The sequence below is a fragment of the Somniosus microcephalus genome, chromosome 1 (assembly GCF_052327205.1).
Source record: "Somniosus microcephalus isolate GS21.2 chromosome 1, FLI_Smic_1.0, whole genome shotgun sequence".
Lineage (NCBI taxonomy): Eukaryota > Metazoa > Chordata > Chondrichthyes > Squaliformes > Somniosidae > Somniosus > Somniosus microcephalus.
In genome coordinates this window covers 12,885,269-12,912,380 of record NC_140987.1, presented here as the reverse complement: position 1 = coordinate 12,912,380, position 27,112 = coordinate 12,885,269, and the positions used below count along the sequence as shown (strand labels likewise).

Below are 27,112 nucleotides of genomic sequence, written 5' to 3'. Positions count from 1 at the left end.
GATAGCATAAGATCCAAGGAGAGGACATATAAATTGGCCAGAAAAAGCAGTAAACCTGAGGATTGGGAGCAGTTTAGGATTCAACAAAGGAGGACAAAGGGATTAATTAAGAAGGGGAAAATAGATTATGAGAGGAAGCTTGCAGGGAACATAAAAACTGACTGTAAAAGCTTTTATAGATGTGTGAAGAGAAAAAGATTGGTGAAGTCAAGCGTAGGTCCCTTGCAGTCAGAATCAGGGGAATTTATAATGGGGAATAAAGAAATGGCAGACCAATTAAATACATACTTTGGTTCTGTCTTCACAAAGGAGGACACAAATAACCTCCCAGAGATGTCGGGGAACATAGGGTCTGATGAAAGGGAGGAACTGAAAGAAATCAGTATGTGTAGGGAAATGGTGTTAGGGAAATTGATGAGATTGAAGGCCGGTAAATCCCCAGGGCCTGATAATCTACATCCCAGGGTACTTAAGGAAGTGGCCCTAGAAATAGCAGATCCATTGCTGATCATCTTCCAACATTTGATGGAATCTGGAACAGTACCCATGGATTGGAGGGTAGCTAATGTTACCCCACTATTCAAAAAAGGTGGTAGAGCGAAAACAGGGAATCGGTAGTGGGGAAAATGCTAGAGTCCATCATAAAAGATGTAATAACAGAGCACTTGGAAAACAGTGACAGGATCGGACAAAGTCAACATGGATTTACAAAGGGTAAATCGTGCTTGACTAATCCACTGGAATTTTTTGAGGATGTAACTGGTTAAAATAGATAAGGGAGAACCAGTGGATGTGGTGTATTTGGACTTTCAGAAGGCTTTCGATAAGGTCCCGCATAAGAGATTAGCGTGTAAAGTTAAGGCACATGGGATTGGGGGCAAGGTACTGACTTGGACAGAGAACTGGTTGGCAGAGAGAATGCAAAGAGTTGGAATAAACGAGTCTTTTTCCGAGTGGCAGGCAGTGACTAGTGGGGTACCGCAGGGATCGGTCCTTGGATCCCAGCTATTCACAATATATATTAATGATCTAGACAAGGGAACTAGATGTAACATCTCCAAATTTGCAGACGACACAAAGCTGGGTGGGCATGTGTGCTGTGAGAAGGATGCCGAGAAACTCCAGGATGATTTGGACAGGTTGGGTGATTGGGCAGAAACATGGCAGATGCAATATAACGTGGATAAATGTGAGGTTATCCACTTTGGTAGCAAAAACAGGAAGGCAGATTATTATCTGAATGGTAATAGATTGGGAGAAGGGGAAGTGCAACGAGACCTGGGTGTCCTTGTGCACCAGTCGCTGAAGGTAAGCATGCAGGTGCAGCAGGCGGTTAAGAAGGCAAATGGTATGTTGGCCTTCGTAACGAGAGGGTTTGAGTACAGGAACAAGGATGTCTTGCTGCAGTTGTACAGGGCCTTGGTGAGACCACATCTTGAGTATTGTGTGCAGTTTTGGTCGTCTTATCTGAGGAAGGATGTTCTTGCCATGGAAGAAGTTCAGCGAACATTCACCAGGCTGATACCTGGGATGGCAGGAATGACGTATGAGGAGAGAGTGGGTCGATTGGGCTTGTACTCGCTGGAGTTTAGAAGCATGAGAGGGGATCCCATTGAAACTTATAAAATTCTGACAGGACTGGGCAGACTAGATGCAGAAAGAATGTTCCCGATGGTCGGGGAGTCCAGAACCAGGGATCACAGTCTAAAGATAAGGGGTAGGCCATTTCGGACAGAAATGAGGAGGAATTTCTTCACCCAGAGAGTGGTGAACCTGTGGAATTCTCTACCACAGAAGGCAGTGGAGGCCAATTCATTAAATATATTCAAGAAGGAGTTGGATATATTTCTCAAGGCTAAAGGGATCAAGGGGTATGGGGAGAAAGCAGGGACCGGGTACTGAATTTGGATGATCAGCCATGATCGCATTGAATGGCGGAGCAGGCTCGAGGGGCCGAATGGCCTACTCCAGCTCCTATCTTCTATGTTTCTATGATATGTCTTAAAATTAATTTCAGTATTTTAAGTTTCTTCACAATCGGCTTGTTCGGCCAGGAGAGCGGGAGGCTCCGCTCAGTGACGCAGAGAGCCCTGCAGATGGAAAAGAATGTCGGCCAGAGTCTGCTGGATCTGCACAAACTCTCCACTGGGAACGCCAATCCTCATCTGTGTGAATTCCTGGAGACCCACTATCTGGGTGAACAAATGAAGATGATCAAGAAGCTTGGCGATCACATCATCAACTTAAAGAGACTGGGACCCCTGCCTTGTATGCATGAGGGCTTGTGACTTTGTACAAAGAGCCGAGACTTGAGCTTTGTAAATGTCATTAACTGTTAATTAAACTGTCCCATCAAACACTCCCAGGGCAGGTATAGCACAGGTTAGATACAGAGTAAAGCTCCCTCTACACTGTCCCATCAAACACTCCCAGGGCAGCTACTGCATGGGTTAGATACAGAGTACAGCTCCCTCCACACTGTCCCATCAAAGACTCCCAGGGCAGGTACAGCACGGGTTAGAGTAAAGCTCCTTCTACACTGTCACATCAAACACTCCCAGGACAGGTACAGCACAGGGTAGATACAGAGTAAAGCTCCCTCTACACTGTCCCATCAAACACTCCCAGGGCAAGTGCAGCGCGGGTTAGAAACAGAGTAAAGCTCTGTCTACACTGTCCCATCAAACACTCCCAGGGCAGGTACAGCACGGATTAGATACAGAGTAAAGACCCCTCTACACTGTTCCATCAAATACTGCCAGGGCAGGTACAGCAAAGGTTAGATAAAGAGTAAGGCTCTCTCTACACTGTCCCATCAAACACTCCCAGGGCAGATACAGCAGGGGTTAGATGCAGAGTAAAGCTCCCTCTACACTGTCCCATCGCACACTCGCAGGGCAGGTACAGCACGGGTTAGATACAGAGTAAAGCTACCTCTGCACTGTCCCATCAAACACTCCCGGGGCAGGTACAGCACGAGATAGATATAGAGTAAAGCTCCTTCTACAGTCTCCCATCAGACACACCCAGAGCAGGTACTGCATGGGTTAGATACAGAGTAAAGCTCCCTCTACACTGTCCCATCAAACACTGCCAGGGTAGATACAGCACGGGTTAGATCCAGAGTAAAGCTCCCTCTACACTGTCCCATCAAACACTCCCAGGGCAGGTACAGCATGGTTTAGATAGAGAGTAAAGCTCCCTCTACACTGTCCCATCAAACACACTCAGGGCAGGTACAGCACGGGTTAGATACAGAGTAAAGCTCCCTCTACACTGTCCCATCAAACACACTCAGGGCAGGTACAGCACGGGTTAGATACAGAGTAAAGCTCCCTCTACACTGTCCCATCAAACACTCCCAGGGCAGGTACAGCACGGGTTAGATACAGAGTAATGCTCCCTCTATACTGCCCATCAAACACTCCCAGGGCAGGTAAACTACGGGCTAGATACAGTCACTGACACGAATCTCGTCATGTCTGAAATAAACATACCCCACAGTCACTGACACCAATCTCCTCCTGTCTGATATAAACCAATCCCACACGCCCAGAAAAGGTAAACTCAGCCCGTTATCTGGATTGGACCTGTCTCCATTCCCGTGCTGAGGGGATTGCTGTACCAGACGGGCGGGGCAACATTTGGGGATTCTCGATTCTCCACCAATTCCCATTCCCCTTCTTTCTGGTGGATAATGGAGGTGCCACTGTGTGTAATGTGCAAGTCAGTGAGAATTGTCAGTGAGGATTAATCAGCACTTTCTAATTGGAGATGTTAATCAGCAGAACCTTTCAGATATTGAATTGTAGATTTTGTACCAAAGGTCAATTTCGGGAGAAAGTAAAATTCATAATTTTGTCAAATAATTTCTTATGAAAGTCCTGAATTAAGGGTAATAATCACAGACAATGGTTCTTAAAGGGACACTGCAGCCCAACAAGTCAATCAGCTATATATCCAGAATATTAACCCTATAACTGGGCTGGAGTTTATTAACATCAGCAGAAACAAACCCCAACTGTCAGAATGAACAAGGTTCAGTCCTGGATGTGATTAACAGCAGCAATAACATCAGAATCCAACTCCTGCAGTCATCTGTGAACTCGCTGGTGTCTCAGCAGGTTGGATGACTGAGTGAATCCCTTCCCACACTCGGAGCAGGTGAACGGCCTCTCCCCAGTGTGAACTCGCTTGTGAGTCAGCAGACCGGATGGCTGAGTGAATCCCTTCCGACACACGGAGCAGGTGAACGGCCTCTCCCCAGTGTGAACTCGCTGGTGAGTCAGCAGGCTGGATGGCTGAGTGAATCCCTTCTCACACACGGAGCAGGTGAACGGCCTCTCCCCAGTGTGAACTCGTTGGTGTGTCAGCAGGCTGGATGAACAAGTGAATCCCTTCCCACACATGGAGCAGGTGAACGGCCTCTCCCCAGTGTGAACTCGCTGGTGGGTCAGCAGGCTGGATGACTTAATGAACCCCTTCCCACACACGGAGCAGGTAAACGGTCTCTCGCCCGTGTGAGTGCGCTTGTGCACAATGAGATTGGATGAACACCTGAACCTTTCCCCACAGTGAGAGCAACTGAACGGCCTCTCCCCAGTGTGAACTCGCTGGTGGTGAATCAGTTCCTCAGAGCTTTTAAAGCAGTTCGCACAGTCGGAGCATTTAAAAGGTCTCTCGTCAGTGTGAACTCGCTGGTGTCTCAGTTGGTGGGCTGAATTAGTGAATCCCTTCCCACACACGGAGCAGATGAACGGCCTCTCCCCGGTGTGAACTCGCTGGTGAGTCAGCAGGTTGGATGACTGAGTGAATCCCTTCCCACACATGGAGCAGGTGAACGGCCTCTCCCCGGTGTGGCAGTAGCGATGAGTTTCCAGCAGGGATTGGTAATTGAATCCCTTCCCACAGACAGAGCAGGTGAACGGCCTCTCCCCAGTGTGACTGCGTCGATGAGCTTCTAGCTGGGATGGGTACTTGAATCCCTTCCCACAGTCCCCACATTTCCACGGTTTCTCCATGTTGCGGGTGTCCTTGTGTCTTTCCAGTTTGGACGATCGGTTGAAGCCTCGCCCACACACACAACACGTGTACGGTTTCTCCCCGCTGTGAACGGTGCGATGCTTTTTCAGGCTGTGTAACTGGTTGAAGCTCTTTCCACAGTCAGTGCACTGGAACACTCTCACTCGGGTGTGTGTGTCTCGGTGCTTTTCCAGTCACACTGATGTTTCAAATGTCTTCCCACAGGCAGAACAGACAAACATTTCTCCTTCCACATTCAAAGGCCGATGATATTCAGGTCCTGATGAATGGAGTGACTCTGTCAGATCTTGACCTGATGATTGGTTTGAGTTTCCCGTCTGTAAATCCTCCCCTTCTAATACCCTGTAAAAGGAGTTTACAAAAGTCATCATTGTAAATACAGGATAGAAATACAGAACAGACAATTCTAGTTTCTATACAACATTCTTTCACACATGGGGATTCTAAGCCTGGGACTGTACATGGTGATCACGAAACACAAAACCCAGGCTGTTAATCATTTTCAGCTACTGGACTTAGCGTGTGTCCCACAGCATCTCTCTCACTTTTAATGTGTGAATAGAGCATCACGCCTGCAAACCTGGTTTTAAATTTAAATTCACTCACCAAATGTATTTAACAAAAGCTGAACAAGTAAACCTGTCACAGCCCACTAATCCAGCTCGACATTCACAGGAGGAAGTCTGTTATCGAACTCCTCGAGTGAATGAAATAAAGAAAGATCCTAAATGCAAGAGTCCCTCGAATCCTTTGTAACGACCTTTCAAACCCTGACCGGTTCCTTCCTTATTCTAGAATTCCCCATTCTTGTGGGAGTCGATATTGGCCAAAAACTGCTAATTGGAAATTTCTAACTGATTTTTCACTTTCAGCTGTTTTAAGCTGACCAGGTCCTTCACTCACAAAATCTCCAAGGAGACTCTTTGATTTAAACACAGCTCTCCCCTCTTTTATATCCGGGATTAGTTACCGGGAATTTATATACCCGACCACTCAAATTTAAAAAGGGCCCATCAGTGATATACAGACTGAACCAATCACACAGCTCTGGGGCAGCTTGAATTATTCCTCTCTCCAGCCTGTAACACTGAGACTGAAATTCCATTTTCGGGTGCCGGATTCCAGCCCTGGGACTGTACATGGGGATTCTAACCCTGGGACTGTACATGGGGATTCTAACCCTGGGACTGTACATAGGGATTCTAACCCAAGGACTGTACATGGGGATTCTAAACCAGGGACTGTACATGGGATTCTAACCCTGGGACTGTACATGGAGATTCTAACCCTGGGACTGTACATGAGGATTCTAACCCTGGGACTGTACATGGGGATTCTAACCGTGGGACCGTACATGGGGATTCTAACCCTGGGACTGTACATAGGGATTCTAACCCAAGGACTGTACATGGGGATTCTAAACCAGGGACTGTACATGGGGATTCTAACCCTGGGACTGTACATGGAGATTCTAACCCTGGGACTGTACATGAGGATTCTAACCCTGGGACTGTACATGGGGATTCTAACCCTGGGACTGTACATGGGGATTCTAACCCTGGGACTGTACATGGGAATTCTAACCCTGGGACTGTACATGGGGATTCTAACCCTGGGACTGTACATGGGGATTCTAAGCCTGGGACTGTACATGGGGATTCTAACCCTGGGACTGTACATGGAGATTCTAACCCTGGGACCGTACATGAGGATTCTAACCCTGGGACTGTACATGGGGATTCTAACCCAGGGACTGTACATGGGGATTCTAACCCTGGGACTGTACATGGGGATTCTAACCCGGGGACTATACATGGGGATTGTAACCCTATGACTGTACATGGGGATTCTAACCCTGGGACTGTACATGGGGATTCTAATCCTAGGACCGTACATGAGGATTCTAATCCTGGGACTGTACATGGGGATTCTAACCCTGGGACTGTAGGTGGGGATTCTAACCCTGGGACTTTACATGGGGATTCTGACCCTGGGACTGTACGTGGGGATTCTAACCCTGGGACTGTACATGGGGATTCTAACCCGGGGACTGTACATGGGGATTCTAATCCTAGGACCGTACATGAGGATTCTAATCCTGGGACTGTACATGGGGATTCTAACCCTGGGACTGTAGGTGGGGATTCTAACCCTGGGACTGTACATGGGGATTCTAACCCTGGGACTGTAGGTGGGGATTCTAACCCTGGGACTGCACATGGGGATTCTGACCCTGGGACTGTACATGGGGATTCTAACCCTGGGACTGTACATGGGGATTCTAACCCTGGGACTGTAGGTGGGGATTCTAACCCTGGGACTGTACATGGAGATTCTAACCCTGGGACCGTACATGAGGATTCTAACCCTGGGACTGTACATGGGGATTCTAACCCAGGGACTGTACATGGGGATTCTAACCCTGGGACTGTACATGGGGATTCTAACCCGGGGACTATACATGGGGATTGTAACCCTATGACTGTACATGGGGATTCTAACCCTGGGACTGTACATGGGGATTCTAATCCTAGGACCGTACATGAGGATTCTAATCCTGGGACTGTACATGGGGATTCTAACCCTGGGACTGTAGGTGGGGATTCTAACCCTGGGACTTTACATGGGGATTCTGACCCTGGGACTGTACGTGGGGATTCTAACCCTGGGACTGTACATGGGGATTCTAACCCGGGGACTGTACATGGGGATTCTAATCCTAGGACCGTACATGAGGATTCTAATCCTGGGACTGTACATGGGGATTCTAACCCTGGGACTGTAGGTGGGGATTCTAACCCTGGGACTGTACATGGGGATTCTAACCCTGGGACTGTAGGTGGGGATTCTAACCCTGGGACTGCACATGGGGATTCTGACCCTGGGACTGTACATGGGGATTCTAACCCTGGGACTGTACATGGGGATTCTAACACTGGGACTGTACATGGGGATTCTAACCCTGGGACTGTACATGGGGATTCTAACCCTGGGACTGTATATCGGGATTTTAACCCTGGGACTGTACATGGAGATTATAACACTGGGACTGTACATGGGGATTCTAACCCTGGGACTGTACATGGGGATTCTAACCCTGGGACTGTACATGGGGATTTTAACCCTGGGACTGTACATGGGGATTCTAACACTGGGACTGTACATGGGGATTCTAACCCTGGGACTGTACATGGGGATTCCAACGCTGGGACGGTACATGGGGATTCTAACCGTGGGACTGTACATGGGGATTCTAACCCTGGGACTGTACATAGGGATTCCAACCCTGGGACTGTACATGGGGATTCAAACCCTGTGACTGTACATGGGGATTCTAACCCTGGGACTGTACATGGGGATTCTAACCTTGGGACTGCACATGGGGATTCTAACCCTGGGACTGTACATGGGGATTCTAACCCTGGGACTGTACATGGGGATTCTAACCCTGGGACTGTACATGGGGATTCTAACCCTGGGACTGTACATGGGGATTCGAACCCTGGGACTGCACATGGGGATTCTAAACCTGGGACTGTACACGGTGATTCTAACCCTGGGACTGTACATGGGGATTCTAACCCTGGGACTGTACATGGGGATTCTAAACCTGGGACTGTACATGGAGATTCTAATCCTGGGACTGTACATGGGGATTCTAACCCTGGGACTGTACATGGTGATTCTAACCCTGGGACTGTACATGGGGATTCTAACACTGGGTCTGTACATGGGGATTCTAACCCTGGGACAGTACATGGGGATTCTAACCCTGGGACTGTACATGGGGATTCTAACCCTGGCACTCTACATGGGGATTCTAACCCTGGGACTGTACATGGGGATTCTAAACCTGGGACTGTACACGGTGATTCTAACCCTGGGACTGTACATGGGGATTCTAACCCTCGGACTGTACATGGGGTTCTAAACCTGGGACTGTACATGGGGATTCTAATCCTGGGACTGTACATGGGGATTCTAACCCTGGGACTGTACTTGGGAATTCCAACCCTGGCACTGTACATGGGGATTCTAACCCTGGGACTGTACATGGGGATTCTAACCCTGGGACTGTACATGGGGCTTCTAACTCTGGGACTGTACATGGGGATTCTAACCCTGGGGCTGTACATGGGGAATCTAACCCTGGGACTGTACATGGGATTCTAACCCTGGGACTGTACACGGTGATTCTAACCCTGGGACTGTACACGGGGATTATAACCCTGGGATTGTACATGGGGATTCTAACCCTGGGATTGTACATGGGGATTCTAACCCTGGGGCTGTACATGGGGTTTCTAACCCTGGGACTGTACATGGTGATTCGAACCCTGGGACTGTACATGGGGATTCTAACCCTGGGACTGCACACAGGGATTCTAACCCTGGGACTGTACATGGGGATTCTAACCCTGGGACTGTACATGGGGATTCTAACCCTGGGACTGTACATGGGGATTCTAACCCTGGGACTGTACATAGGGATTCTAACGCTGGGACTGTACATGGGGATTCTAACCCTGGGACTGTACATGGGGATTCTAACCCTGGGACTGTACATGGGGATTCTAACCCTGGGACTGTACATGGGGATTCTAACCCTGGGAGTGTACACGGGGATTCTAACCCTGGGATTGTACATGGGGATTCTAACCCTGGGACTGTACATGGGGATTCTAACCCTGGGACTGTACATGGGGATTCTAACCCTGGGACTGTACATGGGGATTCTAACCCTGGGACTGTACATGGGGATTCTAACCCTGGGACTGTACATGGGGATTCTAACCCTGGGGCTGTACATGGGGATTCTAACCCTGGGACTGTACATGGGGATTCTAAGCCTGGGACTGTACATGGGGATTCTAACCCTGGGACTGTAAATGGGGATTCTAACCCTGGGACTGTACGTGGGGATTCTAACCCTGGGACTGTACATGGGGATTCTAACCCTGGGACTGTACATGGGGATTCTAACCCTGGGACTATACCTGGGGATTCTAACCCTGGGGCTGTACATGGGGATTCTAACTCTGGGACTGCACATGGTGATTCTAATCCTGGGACTGTACATGGAGATTCTAACACTGGGAATGTACATGGGGATTCTAACCCTGAGACTGTACATGGGGATTCTAAACCTGGGACTGTACATGGGGATTCTAACCCTGGGACTGTACATGGGGATTCTAACCCTGGCACTCTACATGGGGATTCTAAACCTGGGACTGTACACGGTGATTCTAACCCTGGGACTGTCCATGGGGATTCTAACCCTGGAACTGTACATGGGGATTCTAAACCTGGGACTGTACATGGGGATTCTAATCCTGGGACTGTACATGGGGATTCTAACCCTGGGACTGTACTTGGGAATTCCAACCCTGGCACTGTACATGGGGATTCTAACCCTGGGACTGTACATGGGGATTCTAACCCTGGGACTGTACATGGGGATTCTAACCCTGGGACTGTACATGGGGATTCTAATCCTGGGGCTGTACATCGGGATTCAAACCCTGGGACTGTACATGGGGATTCGAACCCTGGGGCTGTACATGGGGATTCTAACCCTGGGACTGTACATGGGATTCTAAACCTGGGACTGTACACGGGGATTCTAACCCTGGGACTGTACAATAGGATTCTAACCCTGGGACTGTACATGGGGATTCTAACCCTGGACTGTACATGGGGATTCTAACCCAGGGGCTGTACATGGGGATTCTAACCCTGGGACTGTACATGGAGATTCTAACCCTGGGACCTTACATGAGGATTCTAACCCTGGGACTGTACATGGGGATTCTAACCCTGGGACCGTACATGGGGATTCTAACCCTGGGACTGTACATGGGGATTCTAACCCTGGGACTATACATGGGGATTCTGACCCTGGGACTGTACATGGGCATTCTAACCCTGGGACTGTACATGGGGATTCTAACCCTGGACTGTACATGGGGATTCTAACCCAGGGACTGTACATGGGGATTCTAACACTGGGACCGTACATGGGGATTCTAAGCCTGGGACTGTACATGGGGATTCTAACCCTGGGACTGTACATGGAGATTCTAACCCTGGGACCGTACATGAGGATTCTAACCCTGGGACTGCACATGGGGATTCTAACCCAGGGACTGTACATGGGGATTCTAACCCTGGGACTGTACATGGGGATTCTAACCCTGGGACTGTACATGGGGATTCTAACCCTGGGACTGTACATGGGGATTCTAACCCTGGGACTGCACAAGGGGATTCTAATCCTAGGACTGCACATGAGGATTCTAATCCTGGGACTGTACATGGGGATCCTAACCCTGGGACTGTACGTGGGGATTCTAACCCTGGGACTGTACATGGGGATTCTGACCCTGGGACTGCACATGGGGATTCTAACCCTGGGACTGTACATGGGGATTCTAACACTGGGACTGTACATGGGGATTCCAACCCTGGGACTGTACATGGGGATTCTAACCCTGGGACTGTATATCGGGATTTTAACCCTGGGACTGTACATGGAGATTCTAACACTGGGACTGTGCATGGGGATTCTAACCCTGGGACTGTACATGGGGATTCTAACCCTGGGACTGTACATGGCGATTCTAACCCTGCGACTGTACATGGGGATTCTAATCCTGGGACTGTACATGGGTATTCTAACACTGGGACTGTACATGGGGATTCTAACCCTGGGACTGTACATGGGGATTCCAACGCTGGGACTGGACATGGGGATTCTAACCGTGGGACTGTACATGGGGATTCTAACCCTGGGACTGTACATGGGGATTCCAACGCTGGGACTGTACATGGGGATTCTAACCCTGTGACTGTACATGGGGATTCTAACCCTGGGACTGTACATGGGGATTCTAACCCTGGGACTGTACATGGGGATTCTAACCCTGGGACTGTACATGGGGATTCTAACCCTGGCACTCTACATGGGGATTCTAACCCTGGGACTGTACATGGGGATTCTAAACCTGGGACTGTACACGGTGATTCTAACCCTGGGACTTTACATGGGGATTCTAACCCTGGGACTGTACATGGGGATTCTAAACCTGGGACTGTACATGGGGATTCTAATCCTGGCACTGTACATGGGGATTCTAACCCTGGGACTGAACTTGGGAATTCCAACCCTGGCACTGTACATGGGGATTCTAACCCTGGGACTGTACATGGGCATTCTAACCCTGGGACTGTACATGGGGATTCTAACCCTCGGACTGTACATGGGGATTCTAACCATGGGACTGTACATGGGGATTCTAACGCTGGGACTGTACATGGGGATTCTAACCCTGGGACTGCACATGGGGATTCTAACCCTGGGACTGTACATGGGGATTCTAACCCTGGGGCTGTACATGGGGATTCTAACCCTGGGAGTGTACATGGGGATTCTAACCCTGGGATTGTACATGGGGTTTCTAACCCTGGGACTGCACATGGGGATTCTAACCCTGGGACTGTACATGGGGATTCTAACCCTGGGACTGTACATGGGGATTCTAACGCTGGGACTGTACGTGGGGATTCTAAACATGGGACTGTACGTGGGGATTCTCACCCTGGGGCTCTACCTGGGGATTCTAACCCTGGGACTGTACATGGGGATTCTAACCCTGGGACTGTACATGGGGATTCTAACCCTGGGAATGTACATGGGGATTCTAACCCTGGGACTGTACGTGGGGATTCTAACCCTGGGACTGTACATGGGGATTCTAAACCTGGAGCTGTACATGGGGATTCTAACTCTGGGACTGTACATGGTGATTCTAACCCTGGGACTGTACATGGGGATTCTAACACTGGGACTGTACATGGGGATTCTAACCCTGGGACTGGACATGGGGATTCTAACCCTGGGACTGTACATGGGATTCTAACCCTGGCACTCTACATGGGGATTCTAACCCTGGGACTGTACATGGGGATTCTAAACCTGGGACTGTACACGGTGATTCTAACCCTGGGACTGTACATGGGGATTCTAACCCTGGGACTGTACATGGGGGTTCTAAACCTGGGACTGTACACGGGGATTCTAATCCTGGGACTGTACATGGGGATTCTAACCCTGGGACTGTACTTGGGAATTCCAACCCTGGCACTGTACATGGGGATTCTAAACCTGGGACTGTACATGGGGATTCTAACCCTGGGACTGCACATGGGGATACTAACTCTGGGACTGTACATGGGGATTCTAACCCTGGGGCTGTACATGGGGATTCTACCCTGGGACTGTACATGGGGATTCGAACCCTGGGACTGTACATGGGGATTCTAACCCTGGGGCTGTATGTGGGGATTCTAACCCTGGGGCTGTACATGGGGATTCTAACCCTGGGACTGTACCTGGGTATTCTAACCCTGAGACTGTATATGGGGATTCTAACCCCGGGACTGTACATTGGGATTCTAACCCTGGGACTGTACATGGGGATTCTAACCCTGGGACTGTACATGGGGATTCGGACCCTGGGGCTGCACATGGGGATTCTAACCCTGGGACTGTACATGGGATTCTAACCCTGGGACTGTACACGGGGATTCTAACCCTGGGACTGTACACGGGGATTCTAACCCTGGGATTGTACATGGGGATTCTAACCCTGGGGTTGTACATGGGGATTCTAACCCTGGGACTGTACATGGGGATTCTAACCCTGGGACTGTACATGATGATTCGAACCCTGGGACTGTACATGGGGATTCTAACCCTGGAACTGTACATGGGGATTCTAACCCTGGGACTGTACACAGGGATTCTAACCCTGGGACTGTACATGGGGATTCTAACCCTGGGACTGTACATGGGGATTCTAACCCTGGGACTGTACATCGGGATTCTAACGCTGGGACTGTACATGGGGATTCTAACCCTGGGACTGTACATGGTGACTCTAACCCTGGGACTGTACATGGGGATTCTAACCCTGGGACTGTACATGGGGATTCTAAACCTGGGAGTGTACATGGGGATTCTAACCCTGGGATTGTACATGGGGATTCTAACGCTGGGACTGTACATGGGGATTCTAACCCTGGGACTGTACATGGGGATTCTAACCCTGGGGCTGTACATGGGGATTCTAACCCTGGGACTGTACATGGGGATTCTAACCCTGGGACTGTACATGGGGATTCTAACCCTGGGACTGTACTTGGGGATTCTAACCCTGGGACTGTACATGGGGATTCTAACCCTGGGACTATACATGGGGACTCTAACCCTGGGGCTGTACATGGGGATTCTAACTCTGGGACTGCACATGTTGATTCTAACCCTGGGACTGTACATGGGGGTTCTAACATTGGGACTGTACATGGGGATTCTAACCCTGAGACTGTACATGGGGATTCTAACCCTGGGGCTGTACATGGGGATTCTAACCCTGGGACTGTACATGGGGATTCTAACCCTGGACTGTACATGGAGATCCTAACCCTGGACTGTACATGGGGATTCCAACCCTGGGACTGTACATGGGGATTCTAACACTGGGACTGTACATGGGGATTCTAACCCTGGGACTGTACATGGGGATTCCAACCCTGGGATTGTACATGGGGATTCTAACCCTGGGACTGTACATGGGGATTCTAACCCTGTGACTCTACGTGGGGATTCTAACCCTGGTGCTGTACATGGGGATTCTAACACTGGGACTGTTCTTGGGGATTCTAACCCTGAGACTGTATATGGGGATTCTAACCCTGGAACTGTACATGGGGATTCTAACCCTGGGACTGTACATGGGGATTCTAACCCTGGCACTCTACATGGGAATTCTAAACCTGGGACTGAACACGGTGATTCTAACCCTGGGACTGTACATGGGGATTCTAACCCTGGGACTGTACATGGGGATTCTAAACCTGGGACTGTACATGGGGATTCTAATCCTGGGACTGTACATGGGGATTCTAACCCCGGGACTGTACTTGGGCATTCCAACCCTGGCACTGTACATGGGGATTCTAACCCTGGGACTGTACATGGGGATTCTAACCCTGGGACTGTACATGGGGATTCTAACCCTGGGACTGTACATGGGGATTCTAACCCTGGGACTGTACATGGGGATTCTAACCCTGGGACTGTACATGGGGATTCGGACCCTGGGGCTGTACATGGGGATTCTAACCCTGGGACTGGACATGGGATTCTAACCCTGGGACTGTACACGGGGATTCTAACCCTGGGACTGTACACGGGGATTCTAACCCAGGGATTGTACATGGGGATTCTAACCCTGGTGTTGTACATGGGGATTCTAACCCTGGGACTGTACATGGGGATTCTAACCCTGGGACTGTACATGGTGATTCGAACCCTGGGACTGTACATGGGGATTCTAACCCTGGAACTGTACATGGGGATTCTAACCCTGGGACTGTACACAGGGATCCTAACCCTGGGACTGTACATGGGGATTCTAACCCTAGGACTGTACATGGGGATTCTAACGCTGGGACTGTACATGGGGATTCTAACCCTGGGACTGTACATGGTGACTCTAACACTGGGACTGTACATGGGGATTCTAACCCTGGGACTGTGCATGGGGATTCTAAACCTGGGAGTGTACATGGGGATTCTAACCCTGGGATTGTACATGGGGATTCTAACCCTGGGAATGTACATGGGGATTCTAACCCTGGGACTGTACATGGGGATTCTAACCCTGGGACTGTACATGGGGATTCTAACCCTGGGACTGTACATGGGGTTCTAACCCTGGGGCTGTACATGGGGATTCTAACTCTGGGTCTGTACATGGGGATTCTAAACCTAGGACTGTACATGGGGATTCTAACCCTGGGACTGTACATGGGGATTCTAACCCTGGGACTGTACATGGGGATTCTAACCCTGGGACTGTACGTGGGGATTCTAACCCTGGGACTGTTCATGGGGATTCTAACCCTGGGACTGTACATGGGGTTTCTAACCCTGGGACTATACATGGGGATTCTAACCCTGGGGCTGTACATGGGGATTCTAACTCTGGGACTGCACATGTTGATTCTAACCCTGGGACTGTACATGGGGATTCTAACATTGGGACTGTACATGGGGATTCTAACCCTGAGACTGTCCATGGGGATTCTAACCCTGGGACTGCATATGGGGATTCTAACCCTGGGACTGTACATGGGGATTCTAACCCTGGACTGTACATGGAGATTCTAACCCTGGACTGTACATGGGGATTCCAACCCTGGGACTGTACATGGGGATTCTAACCCTGGGACTGTACATGGGGATTCTAACCCTGGGACTGTACATGGGGATTCCAACCCTGGGACTGTACATGGGGATTCTAACCCTGGGACTGTACATGGGGATTCTAACCCTGGGACTCTACGTGGGGATTCTAACCCTGGGGCTGTACATGGGGATTCTAACCCTGGGACTGTACATGGGGATTCTAACCCTGGATTGTACATGGGGATTCCAAACCTAACACTGTACATGTGGTTTCTAACCCTGGGACTGTACATGGGGATTCTAACCCTGGGAATGTACGTGGGGATCCTAACCCTGGGACAGTACGTGGGGATTCCAACACTGTGTCTGTAGACGGGGATTCCAACCCGGGGACTGTACACGGGGATTCTAACCCTGGGACTGTACACGGGGATTCTAACCCTGGGACTCTACATGGGGATTCTAACCCTGGTACTGTACATGGGGATCATAACCCTGGGACTGTAAATGGGGATTCTAACCCTGGGACTGTACACGGGGATTCCAACCCTGGGACTGTACATGGGGATTCCAACCCTGGGACTGTACATGGTGATTCTAACCCTGGGACTGTACATGGGGATGCTAACCCTGGGACTGTACATGGGGATTCTAACCCTGGGACTGTACATGGAGATTCTAACCCTGGGACTGTACATGGGGACTCTAACCCTGGGACTGTACGTGGGGATTCTAACCATGGGACTGTACATGGAGATTCTAACCCTGGGACTGTACATGGGGATTCTAACCCTGGGACTGTACATGGGGATTCTAACCCTGGGACTGTACAATAGGATTCTAACACTGGGACTGTGCATGGGGATTCTAACCCTGAGACTGTACATGGGGATTCTAACCCTGGGACTGTACATGGGGATTCTAACCCTGGGACTGGCCATGGGGATTCTAACCCTGGGACTGTACATGGGGATTCTAACCCTGGACTGTTCATGGGGATTCTAACCCTGGACTGTACATGGGGATTCCAACCCTGGGACTGTACATGGGGATTCTAACCCTGGGACTGTACATGGGGATTCTCACCCTGGGACTGTACATGGGGATTCCAACCCTGGGACTGTACATGGGGATTCTAACCCTGGGACTGTACATGGGGATTCTAACCCTGGGACTGTACGTGGGGATTCTAACCCTGGGAATGTACGTGGGGATCCTAACCCTGGGACAGTACGTGGGGATTCCAACCCTGGGTCTGTTCACGGGGATTCCAACCCGAGGACTGTACACGGGAATTCTAACCCTGGGACTTTACACGGGGATTCTAACCCTGGGACTCTACATGGGGATTCTAACCCTGGGACTGTACATGGGGATTATAACCCTGGGACTGTACATGGGGATTCTAACCCTGGGACTGTACATGGGGATTCTAACCCTGGGACTGTACATGGGGATTCTAACACTTGGACTGTACATGGGGATTCTAACCCTGGGACTGTACATGGGGATTCCAACGCTGGGACTGTACATGGGGATTCTAACCGTGGGACTGTACATGGGGATTCTAACCCTGGGACTGTACATGGGGATTCCAACGCTGGGACTGTACATGGGGATTCTAACCCTGGGACTGTACATGGGGATTCTAACCCTGGGACTGTACATGGGGATTCTAACCCTGGGACAGTACATGGGGATTCTAACCCTGGGACTGTACATGGGGATTCTAACCCTGGCACTCTACATGGGGATTCTAACCCTGGGACTGTACATGGGGATTCTAAACCTGGGACTGTACACGGTGATTCTAACCCTGGGACTGTACATGGGGATTCAAACCCTGGGACTGTACATGGGGATTCTAAACCTGGGACTGTACATGGGGATTCTAATCCTGGGACTGTACATGGGGATTCTAACCCTGGGACTGAACTTGGGAATTCCAACCCTGGCACTGTACATGGGGATTCTAACCCTCAGACTGTACATGGGGATTCTAACCCTGGGACTGTACATGGGGATTCTAACGCTGGGATTGTACATGGGGATTCTAACCCTGGGACTGTACATGGGGATTCTAACCCTGGGACTGTACATGGGGATTCTAACCCTGGGACTGTACATGGGGATTCTAACCCTGGGAGTGTACATGGGGATTCTAACCCTGGGATTGTACATGGGGATTCTAACCCTGGGACTGTACATGGGGATTCTAACCCTGGGACTGTACATGGGGATTCTAACCCTGGGACTGTACATGGGGATTCTAACCCTGGGACTGTACGTGGGGATTCTAACCCTGGGACTGTACGTGGGGATTCTCACCCTGGGGCTGTACATGGCGATTCTAACCCTGGGACTGTACATGGGGATTCTAACCCTGGGACTGTACATGGGGATTCTAACCCTGGGACTGTACATGGGGATTCTAACCCTGGGACTGTACGTGGGGATTCTAACCCTGGGACTGTACATGGGAATTCTAACCCTGGGGCTGTACATGGGGATTATAACTCTGGGACTGTACATGGTGATTCTAACCCTGGGACTGTACATGGGGATTCTAACACTGGGACTGTACATGGGGATTCTAACACTGGGACTGTACATGGGGATTCTAAACCTGGGACTGTACACGGTGATTCTAACCCTGGGACTGTACATGGGGATTCTAACCCTGGGACTGTACATGGGGATTATTAACCTGGGACTGTACATGGGGATTCTAATCCTGGGACTGTACATGGGTATTCTAACCCTGGGACTGTACTTGGGAATTCCAACCCTGGCACTGTACATGGGGATTCTAACCCTGGGACTGTACATGGGGATTCTAACCCTGGGACTGTACATGGGGATTCTAACTCTGGGACTGTACATGGGGATTCTAACCCTGGGACTGTAAATGGGGATTCTAACCCTGGGACTGTACATGGGGATTCGAACCCTGGGACTGTACATGGGGATTCTAACCCTGGGACTGTACGTGGGGATTCTAACCCTGGGACTGTACATGGGGATTCTAACCCTGGGACAGGACATGGGGATTCTAACCCTGGGACTATACATGGGGATTCTAACCCTGGGGCTGTACATGGGGATTCTAACTCTGGGACTGTACATGGTGGTTCTAACCCTGGGGCTGTACATGGGGATTCTAACCCTGGCGCTCTACATGGGGATTCTAAACCTGGGACTGAACACGGTGATTCTAACCCTGGGACTGTACATGGGGATTCTAAACCTGGGACTGTACATGGGGATTCTAATCCTGGGACTGTACATGGGGATTCTAACCCTGGGACTGTACTTGGGAATTCCAACCCTGGCACTGTACATGGGGATTCTAACCCTGGGACTGTACATGGGGATTCTAACCCTGGGACTGTACATGGGGATTCTAACCCTGGGAGTGTACATGGGGAATCTAACCCTGGGATTGTACATGGGGATTCTAACCCTGGGACTGTACATGGGGATTCTAACCCTGGGACTGTACATGGGGATTCTAACCCTGGGACTGTACATGGGGATTCTAACCCTGGGACTGTACGTGGGGATTCTAACCCTGGGACTGTACGTGGGGATTCTCACCCTGGGGCTGTACATGGCGATTCTAACCCTGGGACTGTACATGGGGATTCTAACCCTGGGACTGTACATGGGGATTCTAACCCTGGGACTGTACATGGGGATTCTAACCCTGGGACTGTACGTGGGGATTCTAACCCTGGGACTGTACATGGGAATTCTAACGCTGGGGCTGTACATGGGGATTCTAACTCTGGGACTGTACATGGTGATTCTAACCCTGGGACTGTACATGGGGATTCTAACACTGGGACTGTACATGGGGATTCTAACACTGGGACTGTACATGGGGATTCTAAACCTGGGACTGTACACGGTGATTCTAACCCTGGGACTGTACATGGGGATTCTAACCCTGGGACTGTACATGGGGATTATTAACCTGGGACTGTACATGGGGATTCTAATCCTGGGACTGTACATGGGTATTCTAACCCTGGGACTGTACTTGGGAATTCCAACCCTGGCACTGTACATGGGGATTCTAACCCTGGGACTGTGCATGGGTATTCTAACCCTGGGACTGTACATGGGGATTCTAACCCTGGGACTGTACATGGGGATTCGAACCCTGGGACTGTACATGGGGATTCTAACCCTGGGACTGTACGTGGGGATTCTAACCCTGGGACTGTACATGGGGATTCTAACCCTGGGACTGTACATGGGGATTCTAACCCTGGGACTATACATGGGGATTCTAACCCTGGGGCTGTACATGGGGATTCTAACTCTGGGGCTGTACATGGGGATTCTAACTCTGGGACTGTACATGGTGGTTCTAACCCTGGGGCTGTACATGGGGATTCTAACCCTGGCGCTCGACATGGGGATTCTAAACCTGGGACTGAACACGGTGATTCTAACCCTGGGACTGTACATGGGGATTCTAAACCTGGGACTGTACATGGGGATTCTAATCCTGGGACTGTACATGGGGATTCTAACCCTGGGACTGTACTTGGGAATTCCAACCCTGGCACTGTACATGGGGATTCTAACCCTGGGACTGTACATGGGGATTCTAACCCTGGGACTGTACATGGGGATTCTAACCCTGGGACTGTACATGGGGATTCTAACCCTGGGACTGTACATGGGGATTCTAACCCTGGAACTGTACATGGGGATTCTAACCCTGGGACTGTACACAGGGATCCTAACCCTGGGACTGTACATGGGGATTCTAACCCTAGGACTGTACATGGGGATTCTAACGCTGGGACTGTACATGGGGATTCTAACCCTGGGACTGTACATGGTGACTCTAACACTGGGACTGTACATGGGGATTCTAACCCTGGGACTGTGCATGGGGATTCTAAACCTGGGAGTGTACATGGGGATTCTAACCCTGGGATTGTACATGGGGATTCTAACCCTGGGAATGTACATGGGGATTCTAACCCTGGGACTGTACATGGGGATTCTAACCCTGGGACTGTACATGGGGATTCTAACCCTGGGACTGTACATGGGGTTCTAACCCTGGGGCTGTACATGGGGATTCTAACTCTGGGACTGTACATGGGGATTCTAAACCTAGGACTGTACATGGGGATTCTAACCCTGGGACTGTACATGGGGATTCTAACCCTGGGACTGTACATGGGGATTCTAACCCTGGGACTGTACGTGGGGATTCTAACCCTGGGACTGTTCATGGGGATTCTAACCCTGGGACTGTACATGGGGTTTCTAACCCTGGGACTATACATGGGGATTCTAACCCTGGGGCTGTACATGGGGATTCTAACTCTGGGACTGCACATGTTGATTCTAACCCTGGGACTGTACATGGGGATTCTAACATTGGGACTGTACATGGGGATTCTAACCCTGAGACTGTCCATGGGGATTCTAACCCTGGGACTGCATATGGGGATTCTAACCCTGGGACTGTACATGGGGATTCTAACCCTGGACTGTACATGGAGATTCTAACCCTGGACTGTACATGGGGATTCCAACCCTGGGACTGTACATGGGGATTCTAACCCTGGGACTGTACATGGGGATTCTAACCCTGGGACTGTACATGGGGATTCCAACCCTGGGACTGTACATGGGGATTCTAACCCTGGGACTGTACATGGGGATTCTAACCCTGGGACTCTACGTGGGGATTCTAACCCTGGGGCTGTACATGGGGATTCTAACCCTGGGACTGTACATGGGGATTCTAACCCTGGATTGTACATGGGGATTCCAAACCTAACACTGTACATGTGGTTTCTAACCCTGGGACTGTACATGGGGATTCTAACCCTGGGAATGTACGTGGGGATCCTAACCCTGGGACAGTACGTGGGGATTCCAACACTGTGTCTGTAGACGGGGATTCCAACCCGGGGACTGTACACGGGGATTCTAACCCTGGGACTGTACACGGGGATTCTAACCCTGGGACTCTACATGGGGATTCTAACCCTGGTACTGTACATGGGGATCATAACCCTGGGACTGTAAATGGGGATTCTAACCCTGGGACTGTACACGGGGATTCCAACCCTGGGACTGTACATGGGGATTCCAACCCTGGGACTGTACATGGTGATTCTAACCCTGGGACTGTACATGGGGATGCTAACCCTGGGACTGTACATGGGGATTCTAACCCTGGGACTGTACATGGAGATTCTAACCCTGGGACTGTACATGGGGACTCTAACCCTGGGACTGTACGTGGGGATTCTAACCATGGGACTGTACATGGAGATTCTAACCCTGGGACTGTACATGGGGATTCTAACCCTGGGACTGTACATGGGGATTCTAACCCTGGGACTGTACAATAGGATTCTAACACTGGGACTGTGCATGGGGATTCTAACCCTGAGACTGTACATGGGGATTCTAACCCTGGGACTGTACATGGGGATTCTAACCCTGGGACTGGCCATGGGGATTCTAACCCTTGGACTGTACATGGGGATTCTAACCCTGGACTGTTCATGGGGATTCTAACCCTGGACTGTACATGGGGATTCCAACCCTGGGACTGTACATGGGGATTCTAACCCTGGGACTGTACATGGGGATTCTCACCCTGGGACTGTACATGGGGATTCCAACCCTGGGACTGTACATGGGGATTCTAACCCTGGGACTGTACATGGGGATTCTAACCCTGGGACTGTACGTGGGGATTCTAACCCTGGGAATGTACGTGGGGATCCTAACCCTGGGACAGTACGTGGGGATTCCAACCCTGGGTCTGTTCACGGGGATTCCAACCCGAGGACTGTACACGGGAATTCTAACCCTGGGACTTTACACGGGGATTCTAACCCTGGGACTCTACATGGGGATTCTAACCCTGGGACTGTACATGGGGATTATAACCCTGGGACTGTACATGGGGATTCTAACCCTGGGACTGTACATGGGGATTCTAACCCTGGGACTGTACATGGGGATTCTAACACTTGGACTGTACATGGGGATTCTAACCCTGGGACTGTACATGGGGATTCCAACGCTGGGACTGTACATGGGGATTCTAACCGTGGGACTGTACATGGGGATTCTAACCCTGGGACTGTACATGGGGATTCCAACGCTGGGACTGTACATGGGGATTCTAACCCTGGGACTGTACATGGGGATTCTAACCCTGGGACTGTACATGGGGATTCTAACCCTGGGACAGTACATGGGGATTCTAACCCTGGGACTGTACATGGGGATTCTAACCCTGGCACTCTACATGGGGATTCTAACCCTGGGACTGTACATGGGGATTCTAAACCTGGGACTGTACACGGTGATTCTAACCCTGGGACTGTACATGGGGATTCAAACCCTGGGACTGTACATGGGGATTCTAAACCTGGGACTGTACATGGGGATTCTAATCCTGGGACTGTACATGGGGATTCTAACCCTGGGACTGAACTTGGGAATTCCAACCCTGGCACTGTACATGGGGATTCTAACCCTCGGACTGTACATGGGGATTCTAACCCTGGGACTGTACATGGGGATTCTAACGCTGGGATTGTACATGGGGATTCTAACCCTGGGACTGTACATGGGGATTCTAACCCTGGGACTGTACATGGGGATTCTAACCCTGGGACTGTACATGGGGATTCTAACCCTGGGAGTGTACATGGGGATTCTAACCCTGGGATTGTACATGGGGATTCTAACCCTGGGACTGTACATGGGGATTCTAACCCTGGGACTGTACATGGGGATTCTAACCCTGGGACTGTACATGGGGATTCTAACCCTGGGACTGTACGTGGGGATTCTAACCCTGGGACTGTACGTGGGGATTCTCACCCTGGGGCTGTACATGGCGATTCTAACCCTGGGACTGTACATGGGGATTCTAACCCTGGGACTGTACATGGGGATTCTAACCCTGGGACTGTACATGGGGATTCTAACCCTGGGACTGTACGTGGGGATTCTAACCCTGGGACTGTACATGGGAATTCTAACCCTGGGGCTGTACATGGGGATTATAACTCTGGGACTGTACATGGTGATTCTAACCCTGGGACTGTACATGGGGATTCTAACACTGGGACTGTACATGGGGATTCTAACACTGGGACTGTACATGGGGATTCTAAACCTGGGACTGTACACGGTGATTCTAACCCTGGGACTGTACATGGGGATTCTAACCCTGGGACTGTACATGGGGATTATTAACCTGGGACTGTACATGGGGATTCTAATCCTGGGACTGTACATGGGTATTCTAACCCTGGGACTGTACTTGGGAATTCCAACCCTGGCACTGTACATGGGGATTCTAACCCTGGGACTGTACATGGGGATTCTAACCCTGGGACTGTACATGGGGATTCTAACTCTGGGACTGTACATGGGGAGTCTAACCCTGGGACTGTACATGGGGATTCTAACCCTGGGACTGTACATGGGGATTCGAACCCTGGGACTGTACATGGGGATTCTAACCCTGGGACTGTACGTGGGGATTCTAACCCTGGGACTGTACATGGGGATTCTAACCCTGGGACAGGACATGGGGATTCTAACCCTGGGACTATACATGGGGATTCTAACCCTGGGGCTGTACATGGGGATTCTAACTCTGGGACTGTACATGGTGGTTCTAACCCTGGGGCTGTACATGGGGATTCTAACCCTGGCGCTCTACATGGGGATTCTAAACCTGGGACTGAACACGGTGATTCTAACCCTGGGACTGTACATGGGGATTCTAAACCTGGGACTGTACATGGGGATTCTAATCCTGGGACTGTACATGGGGATTCTAACCCTGGGACTGTACTTGGGAATTCCAACCCTGGCACTGTACATGGGGATTCTAACCCTGGGACTGTACATGGGGATTCTAACCCTGGGACTGTACATGGGGATTCTAACCCTGGGAGTGTACATGGGGATTCTAACCCTGGGGCTGTACATGGGGATTCTAACTCTGGGACTGTACATGGTGGTTCTAACCCTGGGGCTGTACATGGGGATTCTAACCCTGGCGCTCTACATGGGGATTCTAAACCTGGGACTGAACACGGTGATTCTAACCCTGGGACTGTACATGGGGATTCTAAACCTGGGACTGTACATGGGGATTCTAATCCTGGGACTGTACATGGGGATTCTAACCCTGGGACTGTACTTGGGAATTCCAACCCTGGCACTGTACATGGGGATTCTAACCCTGGGACTGTACATGGGGATTCTAACCCTGGGACTGTACATGGGGATTCTAACCCTGGGAGTGTACATGGGGAATCTAACCCTGGGATTGTACATGGGGATTCTAACCCTGGGACTGTACATGGGGATTCTAACCCTGGGACTGTACATGGGGATTCTAACCCTGGGACTGTACATGGGGATTCTAACCCTGGGACTGTACGTGGGGATTCTAACCCTGGGACTGTACGTGGGGATTCTCACCCTGGGGCTGTACATGGCGATTCTAACCCTGGGACTGTACATGGGGATTCTAACCCTGGGACTGTACATGGGGATTCTAACCCTGGGACTGTACATGGGGATTCTAACCCTGGGACTGTACGTGGGGATTCTAACCCTGGGACTGTACATGGGAATTCTAACGCTGGGGCTGTACATGGGGATTCTAACTCTGGGACTGTACATGGTGATTCTAACCCTGGGACTGTACATGGGGATTCTAACACTGGGACTGTACATGGGGATTCTAACACTGGGACTGTACATGGGGATTCTAAACCTGGGACTGTACACGGTGATTCTAACCCTGGGACTGTACGTGGGGATTCTAACCCTGGGACTGTACATGGGGATTCTAACCCTGGGACTGTACATGGGGATTCTAACCCTGGGACTATACATGGGGATTCTAACCCTGGGGCTGTACATGGGGATTCTAACTCTGGGACTGTACATGGTGGTTCTAACCCTGGGGCTGTACATGGGGATTCTAACCCTGGCGCTCGACATGGGGATTCTAAACCTGGGACTGAACACGGTGATTCTAACCCTGGGACTGTACATGGGGATTCTAAACCTGGGACTGTACATGGGGATTCTAATCCTGGGACTGTACATGGGGATTCTAACCCTGGGACTGTACTTGGGAATTCCAACCCTGGCACTGTACATGGGGATTCTAACCCTGGGACTGTACATGGGGATTCTAACCCTGGGACTGTACATGGGGATTCTAACCCTGGGACTGTACATGGGGATTCTAACCCTGGGACTGCACATGGGGATTCTAACCCTGGGATGGTACATGGGGATTCGGACCGTGGGGCTGTACATGGGGATTCTAACCCTGGGACTGTACATGGGAATCTAACCCTGGGACTGTACACAGGGATTCTAACCCTGGGACTGTACACGGGGATTCTAACCCTGGGATTGTACATGGGGATTCTAACCCTGGGGTTGTACATGGGGATTCTAACCCTGGGACTGTACATGGGGATTCTAACCCTGGGACTGCACATGGTGATTCGAACCCTGGGACTGTACATGGGGATTCTAACCCTGGAACTGTACATGGGGATTCGAACCCTGGGACTGTACACAGGGATTCGAACCCTGGGACTGTACATGGGGATTCTAACCCTGGGACTGTACATGGGGATTCTAACCCTGGGACTGTACATGGTGATTCGAACCCTGGGACTGTACATGGGGATTCTAACCCTGGAACTGAACATGGGGATTCTAACCCTGGGACTGTACACAGGGATTCAAACCCTGGGACTGTACATG

At 50.5% G+C, this 27,112-nt stretch overlaps 2 protein-coding genes across 4 annotated transcripts in view; both read right to left on the bottom strand.

The window, feature by feature from the left end:
• Window positions 1–27,112, bottom strand: part of rictora (RPTOR independent companion of MTOR, complex 2 a) — a 903,687-nt gene that overhangs the window by 294,644 nt on the left and 581,931 nt on the right. The gene's annotated exons all lie outside the window — the stretch shown is intronic.
• Window positions 3,916–27,112, bottom strand: part of LOC147123927 (uncharacterized) — a 180,292-nt gene continuing 157,095 nt past the window's right edge. The window contains exon 4 of the mRNA XM_085966903.1: window positions 3,916–5,385. Coding sequence (XP_085823029.1) covers window positions 4,095–5,021 — 927 coding nt within the window. The 5' untranslated portion in view covers window positions 5,022–5,385 and the 3' untranslated portion in view covers window positions 3,916–4,094. The remainder of the gene's footprint in view (window positions 5,386–27,112) is intronic.